Source organism: Micrasema longulum, unplaced genomic scaffold (assembly GCF_059751315.1).
Source record: "Micrasema longulum isolate JH-2025_06_02 unplaced genomic scaffold, ASM5975131v1 h1tg000419l, whole genome shotgun sequence".
In the NCBI taxonomy this organism is placed as follows: Eukaryota; Metazoa; Arthropoda; class Insecta; order Trichoptera; family Brachycentridae; genus Micrasema; species Micrasema longulum.
Window position 1 is genome coordinate 22,770 of NW_028277619.1, and position 13,223 is coordinate 35,992.

General features: G+C 31.8%; 2 protein-coding genes across 2 annotated transcripts in view; one reads left to right on the plus strand and one right to left on the minus strand.

The window, feature by feature from the left end:
• Positions 1-860: 860 nt before the first annotated feature.
• On the minus strand, positions 861-1,481 carry LOC148281690 (uncharacterized; the record flags this gene model as incomplete). Its single annotated transcript, XM_088226286.1, has 1 exon — positions 861-1,481. A coding segment is annotated over exon 1 (621 nt), but the record flags the coding sequence as incomplete, so codon positions are not given.
• Positions 1,482-3,078: 1,597 nt separating this feature from the next.
• The window catches only part of LOC148281691 (uncharacterized), a 47,058-nt gene continuing 36,913 nt past the window's right edge, over positions 3,079-13,223 (plus strand). Inside the window, exon 1 of the mRNA XM_088226288.1 lies at positions 3,079-3,699. Within this exon, the coding sequence (XP_088082414.1) occupies positions 3,079-3,699 (621 nt within the window). The remainder of the gene's footprint in view (positions 3,700-13,223) is intronic.

Genomic DNA, 13,223 nt, shown 5'->3' on the forward strand with positions numbered 1-13,223 from the left:
AAATGTATGTGTTTAAGTACTAGTAATTTGTACCGTGTCACAGTCAGCAGTAGGCACATTTCTTGTTTTGTAGGAAAGAATAATTATGTTTATGTACTAGTAATTTGTACTGTGTCGCAGCCGGCAGTAGGCACATTTCTATTCGTTTTTGTCATATGTAGTGCTGGGAACCATGTTGAATTTAATTTAAGCCCGTCGTCTTTGTTTATATTATTTGGATGTCTGTGTATTTCAATTGCCTCTTTTATTATTCGTGCACTATAATTACTAGTTTTATGTAGAATTTTTGGTTCAAAGGCGAAAAAATGTCCTGTGTCTATAAAGTGTTCCGCTATTGCGGATTTGTCTGGATGTCCAAGTTTACACGCTCTTTTGTGTTCATCAATTCTCATCTTTGCTGTGCGCCCTGTTTGTCCAATATACACTTTTTCACATCCTTGGCAACTTAGTTTGTACACGGCTTCAGTTTCCAGAGGATTTTTATCTTTTGGTTTTACTAAATGGTCTTTTATTTTTCCCACAGTCCCAAACGTTGTTGCAATATTTTGTTTTTTCAGCACTTTGGCTATCCTGTCAGTTACATTCTGTACATATGGTAGGTATGCAGTCCCTCTGGTAATATCTTCTTCCTTGTTCTTCTTTGTCCCTTGCGATTTAATAATGTTGTCAATTTGTTTCTTCTTATATCCATTATGCTCCAATGCATGTGAAATTTTGTTGAACTCTTCGCCCTTTTCGGAATCTTCGCATATTCGAGTCGCTCTTGTTAGAAGTGTATTTATTAATCCTCGTTTTTGGGCTGGATGATGATGTGAATCAGCGTGTAAGTATCGATTCGTATGTGTTGGTTTTCTATATACCGTATGCCCAAGACTGCCGTTTGGTTTTCTTTTTACTTCTACATCCAAGAATGGAAGAGAGTCGTTCGTTTGTAATTCCATTGTAAACTTTATCAGAGGATGTAATGCATTTAAATGATCTAGAAAGGTATTTAATTCATTCATCCCATGTGGCCAGACTGCAAAGATATCGTCTACGTATCTCAGCCACACTTTCGGTATAAGAGTTGCTGTATCCAATGCTGTATCTTCAAATTTTTCCATGAAGAAATTTGCTATCACTGGCGAAAGTGGAGAACCCATGGCCACTCCTTCTATTTGTTCATAAATTTCACCTTGAAATGAAAAATAGCCACTTTTAAGGCAATGTTCAAACATATCGCACATGTCTTTTTCATAAATTTCACTCAGAAGAGCCATCGAGTCTCCCATTGGTACATTAGTAAACAGCGATACTACGTCAAAGCTTACTAAAATGTCCTTTTCTGTCACAGATATATTGTTAAGAAGGCTTACAAAATGAGCCGAATCTTTTACAAACGAGTTGGTCTTTCCAGTATGTGATTGCAACTGTTTCGATAAATACTGCGCCAGTTTGTAAGTTGGAGCTCCTATATTGCTAACTATAGGTCTAAGGGGCATATCCTTTTTGTGTATCTTGGGAAGGCCATATATCCATATACCATAACTAAGTTGCCAAGGATGTGAAAAAGTGTATATTGGACAAACAGGGCGCACAGCAAAGATGAGAATTGATGAACACAAAAGAGCGTGTAAACTTGGACATCCAGACAAATCCGCAATAGCGGAACACTTTATAGACACAGGACATTTTTTCGCCTTTGAACCAAAAATTCTACATAAAACTAGTAATTATAGTGCACGAATAATAAAAGAGGCAATTGAAATACACAGACATCCAAATAATATAAACAAAGACGACGGGCTTAAATTAAATTCAACATGGTTCCCAGCACTACATATGACAAAAACGAATAGAAATGTGCCTACTGCCGGCTGCGACACAGTACAAATTACTAGTACATAAACATAATTATTCTTTCCTACAAAACAAGAAATGTGCCTACTGCTGACTGTGACACGGTACAAATTACTAGTACTTAAACACATACATTTCTCTATAAAACACACAGTTTTCCCTGAAGATGGCTCCTGCAATGGTAGCCGAAACGTCGGATCAAATCCAACATACACGGTATCACCCAAAAAAGATACATAATATTGATAACAGTGACCGTGAAAACCTTCGCACCTATTTAACTAACCTCTATGGGGAGGAAATTTACAATTCTACACGCCTGCTGGACAGCAACAGACAGAAAAGAGACAAGCTATTAAATACTCTATCTTTTTTGTTGCGCTGCCGTGCTCAGGTAGTCACACCACACTTCATTACAATTAAACGACATATTCAATCACCTAAAGCTGAGAGAATATTTCAGAGAGCAGAACAAGCCTTAATAAGAGAGAGGATTAACGATACACGCAAGCTACTCAACGGTGTATCTGAAATTCTCTACAAACTTCATTTATACTTAAGTGCAATATTAGCACCCAATGACTGGACAAAAATTGATTCGATTACTTATCGTCAATCGGAAAAAGTGAAGTTTATCCATGAAAATAAACAAAAACGAAAATTTGAAAAAATTCGAAAGACGCAGACCAAAATCAACAAATGTTTGGATCCAAATACGGTGGTTAAGAACTTATCTAATCACAAATTAAGCTCAAGTGAAATAGAAGTATTGGCAAAAGGGTTCAATTATGCCATAACCCCTAAATTTATCCCAGTTGTGGATATCATCTGTGGAGTTGAAGCATCTCTACGCAAATTACCTACGGTTGTAGCGGAAGAAATCCGCCAAGATACGAGTATCATTCTACGACGAGCGAAGCCTCCAATATCGAACTTGTCAACATCTCAACGACAAGCCCTAAAAGAATTACGAAGAAATTCAGACATTGTTATATTACCAGCAGATAAGGGCAATACAACTGTAATATTAAACAAAACGGATTATATACAGAAAATGCGCGTCTTAGTAGAAACATCTACATACAGGAAACTAAAAAGGAACCCAACCGATAAATTTGATAGAAAAACGAGAGAATTAGTGAAAACATCAAAAATACCCAAAGAAGTGCAACAGACACTATTTGTGAAAGCCTCAAGGACACCCTCGATATATGGCCTTCCCAAGATACACAAAAGGATATGCCCCTTAGACCTATAGTTAGCAATATAGGAGCTCCAACTTACAAACTGGCGCAGTATTTATCGAAACAGTTGCAATCACATACTGGAAAGACCAACTCGTTTGTAAAAGATTCGGCTCATTTTGTAAGCCTTCTTAACAATATATCTGTGACAGAAAAGGACATTTTAGTAAGCTTTGACGTAGTATCGCTGTTTACTAATGTACCAATGGGAGACTCGATGGCTCTTCTGAGTGAAATTTATGAAAAAGACATGTGCGATATGTTTGAACATTGCCTTAAAAGTGGCTATTTTTCATTTCAAGGTGAAATTTATGAACAAATAGAAGGAGTGGCCATGGGTTCTCCACTTTCGCCAGTGATAGCAAATTTCTTCATGGAAAAATTTGAAGATACAGCATTGGATACAGCAACTCTTATACCGAAAGTGTGGCTGAGATACGTAGACGATATCTTTGCAGTCTGGCCACATGGGATGAATGAATTAAATACCTTTCTAGATCATTTAAATGCATTACATCCTCTGATAAAGTTTACAATGGAATTACAAACGAACGACTCTCTTCCATTCTTGGATGTAGAAGTAAAAAGAAAACCAAACGGCAGTCTTGGGCATACGGTATATAGAAAACCAACACATACGAATCGATACTTACACGCTGATTCACATCATCATCCAGCCCAAAAACGAGGATTAATAAATACACTTCTAACAAGAGCGACTCGAATATGCGAAGATTCCGAAAAGGGCGAAGAGTTCAACAAAATTTCACATGCATTGGAGCATAATGGATATAAGAAGAAACAAATTGACAACATTATTAAATCGCAAGGGACAAAGAAGAACAAGGAAGAAGATATTACCAGAGGGACTGCATACCTACCATATGTACAGAATGTAACTGACAGGATAGCCAAAGTGCTGAAAAAACAAAATATTGCAACAACGTTTGGGACTGTGGGAAAAATAAAAGACCATTTAGTAAAACCAAAAGATAAAAATCCTCTGGAAACTGAAGCCGTGTACAAACTAAGTTGCCAAGGATGTGAAAAAGTGTATATTGGACAAACAGGGCGCACAGCAAAGATGAGAATTGATGAACACAAAAGAGCGTGTAAACTTGGACATCCAGACAAATCCGCAATAGCGGAACACTTTATAGACACAGGACATTTTTTCGCCTTTGAACCAAAAATTCTACATAAAACTAGTAATTATAGTGCACGAATAATAAAAGAGGCAATTGAAATACACAGACATCCAAATAATATAAACAAAGACGACGGGCTTAAATTAAATTCAACATGGTTCCCAGCACTACATATGACAAAAACGAATAGAAATGTGCCTACTGCCGGCTGCGACACAGTACAAATTACTAGTACATAAACATAATTATTCTTTCCTACAAAACAAGAAATGTGCCTACTGCTGACTGTGACACGGTACAAATTACTAGTACTTAAACACATACATTTCTCTATAAAACACACAGTTTTCCCTGAAGATGGCTCCTGCAATGGTAGCCGAAACGTCGGATCAAATCCAACATACACGGTATCACCCAAAAAAGATACATAATAGCAATAACTTTATCCACTACATACACACTTAGGTAATTAATTTATCCAGATCATGTCTAGTCGGCCTAACTAGGTACAAACTGTTTTAAGGCAGACATTTTTATGCAAAAATAAACATTAACATTACTACCAACTAGTTAATTTACTAAACAGTAATACAGTATTAATTTATTATTTAAAAATGTATTTTGAGTAAATTTTCCGATTAAATGGTAATGTAAAATATTAGTTTTTTAAGATAAAAACTTGTTGCTCATCTAATTTATGTAAACATATTTTTTCATCTCACACTTTTATTGATATAAAATGTGCACTGTACTCTTAGATTATCAAACGTTGTTTATTTATATCCATAAACGTGGTAAATCGCCTCAAATAATATATATTTAAAAAAACATATAAGTGAAATCGCTAAATTGTTTTGATAATTATAAAAAAATTGGTAATTATAATGAAATACACTGGTAATGTATTTAAATATAGTGCCCTTTTATATTTTATTGATAGTTTGAAGCTCAGTGTAGACTAAGGGTTAAATCATCACAACTTAGCGCTTAACATGTACAAAGGTAAAAGTTGAAATGGTTAGTGGTTTCTATACGAGTCTACATACATACATACATCATTCCCTACACAGAGCCCATTGTCTGTTCCAATAAGAAAAACTTGTGTTTCAACAGCCATATTATTACTTGTACTTTAGATTTGATATTGTGGAATACTCAATTACTATTAAATCAATCTCTGATTACCAAATATAATGGAGGTTATAATTGTTATCCCCTTAATTTCAAATATAAAGTATTGTAATACTGTAATTTTCTGTAGAAAACATTTTGTTACAATGAAAGTAATAAGTTATGCCTTTAAAAATAATTAAAAATGGGCTTTCAAAAAACATAACATGGGTTGATTTTATAATAATTGTGTTTTCATGCTCCTTAATTGAATTGTCATAAAAATATAAGTAAAGATTCATTGGTGCATTAATCACTAAGTTTAGATTTAAAGATCCGTAATGCAAATTTCTACCTTTTATGGCGTAATTCCTATCAATTTACCAAAGAGTTATATTAACGTTTTTATTTTTTAAAGTCTTTATTCAAAAAATTACATATGCTTTATAACAAAACACTATATTACATTTTAAAATATTAAACAATAACTGTCCCGATAAACTACGAACTAATTACTTGTCATCAGGTGCTCAGACATTAGTGTTTACAAGCGTTTCAATTCAAGAGTACGGGCACAAATAAAACCTCAATAAATATTACAAAAAAACGACTGAACATTAAGGGTAGTAAGGACACAAGGGCTAAACTAGAAGATTATTGAAACTCAAGAATAAAAGTTATTTTGCAAAACGTCACCCAAAGGCTGACGACTTGGGAAGACAACAAATAAAAGACCGAGTCTTAAGCATGATAAAATGACATTTTACATAATAAAAAATAAAAAAAATTATCAATATTTATATAAATATTTTTATTTCGACTTTGTGTCTGTATCTACTTTTGAAAGTTTTTTTTTATGGAATAAATATGCTTCGGGAATTACAATTGCTACGTTTTACACAGAGGGTGGAATACAAACTCTGTTACCTCAATAATCAAATAACTATACATTTCATCGCGTATAGAAAACGCATTTTTAACGCGTATTTACGTTCTAAATTCACGCCAACAGAGCGATTTTTTCGCGAGCAATTCCGTTCAGAATACCAACGCTGTTGAACTAGCTGACATACGTTTTACGCGCAGATCAACTACATATATCACTCCCTCTCACTTCTGTTCAATGTACTTCATAGTCCTAACGCTCCTATACACCTGTGTGAAAAATTTCAACGCTTATCAGTTCATGGTTTACCTCTTCGTTCTCATTCTCAAGGCACTCCCTTAATACCCATACACAATTCCTCTTTCTTCTCTAACTCATATAGTGTCCATGCGGCTCGACTGTGGAATCATCTCCCATCCACCATCAAAGATGTTACTACATTATCTCTGTTTAAATCACGTCTGAAGAAACATCTCCTTTCTCTTCCTTAATCTCTCCTCCTTTCCTTTTTCCTCTTTCCGCTTTTTTTCCTTTTTCCCATTGAGTAATAGTTTTGATTTAAGGTAATTTATAAACAAATACGTTTATTTCTATTTTTATATATTTTTCAGTTTTTAATCTTTTTTTTCTTTTTTTTTCTGTTGAATATGTTCTGTAACTTGAATTATAAAAATAAAACTTTTATTTGATTGGTTAGTTGGAAGAAATTGCCATTTGGCAATAGGCCCGCCAATGTACAAATAACATTATGTACAAAAAGTTAAATAAATAAATAAATAAATATACAGCGATAAGAAAAGTTTTACTCGTACGCAACCACCGCACTAAATTCGGTGAACGAGCATTTGCGGTAGCAGACGTGGATGGCATGAAATGCTCTTCCAACAGAGGTGCGAAGCTGTAAGACTGGAGTGATGTTTCGAAAGAAACATAAAACTGACTTGTTCTATAAATCATTTTAATAAATCCGTAGCACGAGAAGACAAAATAAATTGTTTTATTTAATTGTTTTTTTTTTATTAAAATTAAATTGATTTGTTACTTTGTAAAACACTTTAGAGGTACCTATTATATTTCAAAAATGGCGATATGTAAATTATCTACAATAATAAAAATTATAAAAAATTGCAAAGGAATCATTGCTAGCTGTCTTAGAACAGGTGTATAGCACTATATTTACAATTTATAACATATTAGTTTTTTTACCTTGTTATTTGCATTACATATTTCAATAATCATGATGTAGTAAATTATAATAAACGCTAATTTTATGGACACTCAAATTGAAAATGAATTTTAAGTTTTTGACATGGATGGCTGTAAGTAGAATTGGGACAGAAAGTAATTTTAATGAATGTCGCTGATAAATATGGAAAAAGATATTTTTAAATGATTTGGCCAATTAAATTTTATTTTAATGCGTCGTTTGTTCGGATACAATAAAAGACACAGCAAAACGAGAAATTGATAATTTATTATCGATAGCGATCAGCACTTGTAAGTGAATAGATAAATTACAGTAAAATCATAATGTTGAACGCCTTCAACTTCCATTTGTATAGAATATTGCTGGAGAGCACAAATATCAGATAGTTCGTCTAAATTGAAACAGGTAATATCTCTATGTATGTAGCCTGCTATACGTCATTCTCTACGTGGTTCTTTCAATGCATAATTTCTTCGATATTATCGAATCAATGGTTTATTGAATTCTTTGTTTAGGATGGAAAGGGTGTAATTATTTTGAACCATGTTTGTTTTGCCTGATTTATGACTTTGAGTATAAAAAGGGTACTTTTATATCGTAGCACTCTTAGATCCTTTGTAAAATGTAATTTATGTATAACAAATTTGTTCATAGCTAGACATCAATCATTTTAAGCACGTTGTTAATTTTCAGATTATATTTATAAGGAAACATCACTTAATTCGAAAACGGTTTAATATGATTTCTGAAAATATTTAGTTTAGTAATAAATTTCAATAAAAAAATAAATTAAAAATGACTTTGTTTGCAGACATGGTCTTGTAGTAGGTAGGTTTTTAAAAATTCAAAGCAAATAAAAATCCGCAAAGGTATTTTTTTATTAAAATCATTGTATTTCAAGTTAAAATAATGACTTATTATTCGATTGTGATTATTTTAATCGGGTAATGGTCCCGTGGCTATTGTGGCGGACTCACGGATCAGAGGTCCAAGGTTCAAATCCTACACTACCCCAACTTGTTCCCATTTTCTAATAGTAAGTTATTTACAACTCGTTTAAAATGGCCCTAAAATAGAAATAATTGGGTAAATAATAAGAACCCAAATATTTCCTTTTCAAAAAAAATTGAAAATTATAGCATAGATAGTATTGTCGCTTTGCTTTTTCATAGGGACATAAAGTAAGTATTTCTTCCATTACAACTTATTTTTTTGAGAAAATTTAGCATTAGAATGTTATATGGGGACAATCGTTAACATCGAAGATCTTTAAATGTAAAAAAATTAATACCTACTTAATAAAATAAAAAATAATAAAAATGTGTGGAAAAATATTTCTGAAAAATAAGCCTGTTTAAATAAAATGTCACAAAAAATACTTAGTGGATAACAAAAAATACAATATGTTACTAATTAAAATGAATAAACGCTGTTTTGCAGCACTGAAAGTAAACTAAAAATATAAAGAAGAAATGAGTGTTTTTATGATTTTCTTTAACCATATTTTTATAAGCCTTTTTTCTGATCGTTTGTAAAGTAACTCTCAAGCTTTTTAAAAAAAACAACAGATGGAAGAAATGTGGATATTCAAACATACTACTGTAAATCGTAAGCCTAGACTCATATTAAGCTTTCTCAAATGTTCTTTATCCCTCTTTTAATATGTTAATTAAGTTAAATCCAACCTTTTTTCTTCAAACGTTTGGACAAACTCAAAGTATTGTGCTTAATATTATTTAGCGATTGCTTTGCGGGTAGGTAGCTGCTACGTTGGATCCGAACTGTCACCTTGGCGCCCGGTGTCTTAAGACAATATAAATAATTTCCGGCCATAACGTTGTAAATAATTATATTTCTGACACCGAAACAAAGAATTAAATAAAAAGTTGGCGAACACACCAGGGAGTCCTTGGATTTCTCCATATGTATAGGCTGTTAAAAAAATATTTCGAATTTTTATTACAACAGAATGACAATTTGGATTATAAAGCAAATACTGAAATAATATGTGCAGTCAAATCACTTTTATTAATTATGCTGTCAAAACTCCCTTACCGTTTAAAATATTAACCAAACAACAAAATGTCACACTGTAAACCAAAAATACATATTAAACAATTGTTGATGAATCATTTTAAGCACAAAGGGTTAAAAAATTAATTTCAATTCTTTGTAAATTGTTAATTACTAGCTTTTACCCACGGCTTCTCTCATGTGGTATAAAAGAGAAATTGTTAAAGTGAATAATTAGTCGTGTCGTTTATTAATAAGAGTTTTTGTTTATCAATACAATTTTTCCTGATGGAATGATATATTTTATCAGGATTGAAAGTAGTTTGGTCTTCCAACTATCGCTATGAAAGAAATACGATGATCCGTTAGTCTATGGTGACGTAGCATCATTATTCTGTTCACAAGTCCAAAATCCTACTGCAAATAATAAAAAAAAAGCAAAACAAACTAGCTTTAAATAAACTAAGTCAATTACAGGCATTTAAATAATAAATATCAAATTTAAAACTTTCAATTTACCGCCTCCTAATTTTCAATTTTTTTTTTTAATTTTTATTCATAATTATAATTTTCATAAGAAGTACACGTTTTTGTAAAATTCTAAACATATCTACTTTTACACATCTAGTATATGTTATTACTGTAACTCTCCAAAAAAAGAGACTTACTCTTATGCATGGAGAGTGACTTACACTGTTTCAGTTGTTTATTTATAAGATTTTATATAATTTTAAATACGAGTACATGAAATAGAAAAATAAAAACATAATTGCTCATCGTTATTATATTTATTTATATTTTTAGAATGAAAAGTGAGTACTTTATTTAACTTCAACCACTTCGAGTTGCAATAGAGTGGGGTTCGAACCTCGGACCTCTGATCCGTGAGTCTGTGATTATACCACGATACCAAAACCCGGCTCTTAATCGATCATTTTTAGTTTTTAACTTTTTGGGTCCTTTAAAATAACAAAAATAAACAGTAAAGTATTTTATGTGAGACGTCGTGTAATTATTGATAAAACACAATATCATAAGCTGTTCACTTACTCAGAGTATTCTTACATGCGCACACCAACACATATATTTTTATGCCTTAAAGCAAGTGATACTTTTACATACTGTATTTAAAATGTATTTTTCTGTTTAGCCACCCGTTCCCGTGATGTAGTTAGCGTTGCGAATTTTATTCAATTATTTGTAATTTTGTTATCGGTAAAAAAAACCTCAACACACTCAAAAAATCACATATCACAAACTTATTACTTTATTGTTTGTTGTTGATAATTTAAAACATACATTATTGTTGATAATCTTAAATGAATTATTTTGTCCGCCAGAATCTCCGCAAATGACCAAATGTAAAGTACACGGATACAAATATAATATAAAACATTCATTTGAGAGAAAGACATGAAATCTAATTAGATCACTTAGCAAGACACACATTTAATTTTAATTAAATGAAAATAGACAGTGATTATCAGGCGATCATTTCCTAACCTAAGGCTTCCTTTGGTAAACCTAAGGTAACGTCAGGTTACCGCACGGTGACTTTAGGGAGTTTTTTCAAACAGTATTATCAAGGTTATTATCAATTATTATTATCAATCATTAAATATTTATCACATAAATATGTACTTTACTGGCACGGGTCATTCCTGGTTGTATCACTATAAGGGGCAAATTGCAGCAAAAAAGTACAAATTAAAAAAATTTTAAAATAAGTCATTCTGTTTTAGTCAAAATGTTTAAAAAAAAATTATGAAAAAAGGAAGACAAAACCACTTATTTTGACCATTTCGACGAAAAATAAAACCTACTTTTTATGGTGCAACTGGCCCTAAGCTCTACGTATTGATATATTTCATTGTATTCATTCAATATATGTTAGTACTATGTTATGAATGAATAAATAAAATAAGAAAAAATGTATGATATAATACTATGCATTACCTCCGTAAATTTATAATTTTATTTTTTTAATTTTCAATTTTGATTCTTAAAGTAGGGTACATATAAACATATTTGCATGTGTGCTCTAATAATCACATCATCATCATCATTCCCTTTCCGCACCTAATAGTGCACAGAGCACTGCATTGGTACACCAGTCGCAGCGTTTCTTAATCATTTTTGTTACATGAAGGTAGAATAATCAGTATTGCGCTTCAGTTACCAGTCCAGGGACTTTAAATATTCTGAAGTGAAAACACACTTTCAAATAAATATTTCATATCAACTATGTCGGGAATCGAACCCGAGACCTCTCACAAGGTAGGCAAACGCGCTGACCATTACACCACGAGGCGAATAACAATGTACAGATATTTCACTTACAAGTTGTTTAACACATATTCCTTAACCATATGTTTGAATTTTCATTTTTTTTTCTTCATGAATGTTTTTTCCCATATAATAATATTATTTTTATTATTTTAATTATGAATAACTTAAAGAGCGCCATTTTTGTAATATTATACCGTAAGGGCGCTTTAAAAAGTGAATATATAAAGATATAAATTTAATTTTAACTTTTTAATTTTAGAAAAATAATGTACTTTGTCATCATGTTAGGTACTTTGGTCACTTAGTTAGGTATATTGTTAAACGGAATTTTGCGACTTTGTCTTTTTTTCTAAATGAGAATGTGATTTTTAAATTTTCTCCGGTATTTCGATCATGTTCATGTTGGCTTTAAAATTTTTTTCCAAAATTCTGTGTTTTTTTTTCAGAATTAATAATGTTATACACAAATATTATTGTATTGTAAAATATTCCTAGCTTTTTTTATATTATTACACCGCAACAAAAAATCAGTCCTGTTCCAAAACCCGTTGACATATGAATATTATTTGTGTGATTTAACAAAAAATGTAGTCGAATTATTCAATGATTTTTTCTTTTTAAACACCGAGTTTTGTTCTTCGGTGGTTGGAATGGCGTATGGTGCATACTATCGTCAATCTCAATGTAAACCAACCGTTTACTGGTTCGATACCATCGCAGGGACACACCTCTGCGCCTCTGGGTTTAAACTTGCGCTGTGCTGTGGCTCCAAGCGTATACAAAACAAACTGTCCTTCCTTGTCAGATGCACATATCGTTGGTATACGACATACGACTCTGGTGTTTGATGAACGGATATTTTTATTTAACAGTGACACTATGAGTTAAAAGGTTACAAAAAATAAAAACAAATATTGGTGTTTTGACAGAAACAAAGAACTTTCTCGATATCAAGAACCTAGAGAGCCCAGAGTTCCTTTCTTAATTTCCGAAAAAACCCATCTTTCTCTGTTTGAAAAATGCCCTTTTGAAATAAGTGACGGTGATCAATATTACGAACATAATAAACGAGTATTTTCACATAATACAAAATAGATTATTCACATTTCGCAATATCATATAACTGGTTTTACGCAATACGCTTCATATCTATTACGTTTTTTTTCACAATATTTACACGACTTTGCTATTATGTTTATGTCCTAAGTTAGTAGAAATAGAATTTTCATTAAATCAAAACGAACGGATTAATTAAAAGGTAAAATAATTGACATATAAAATAAGTAATCGGACAGATATTTTTTTTAAAGTTATAATTTCAATAAGAAAAATACGTTTTTCAGTTTAGACCACTTGAAATATAACTTGGCAATTATTTTGTCTTGTAGGAATATTTTTTTGATAAAAAAAACCTTTATTTAACATCAAAACACATATGGACAAACAAATAAGACCAATTCAGGTTAAACTTGCCAAAACACAGTCAG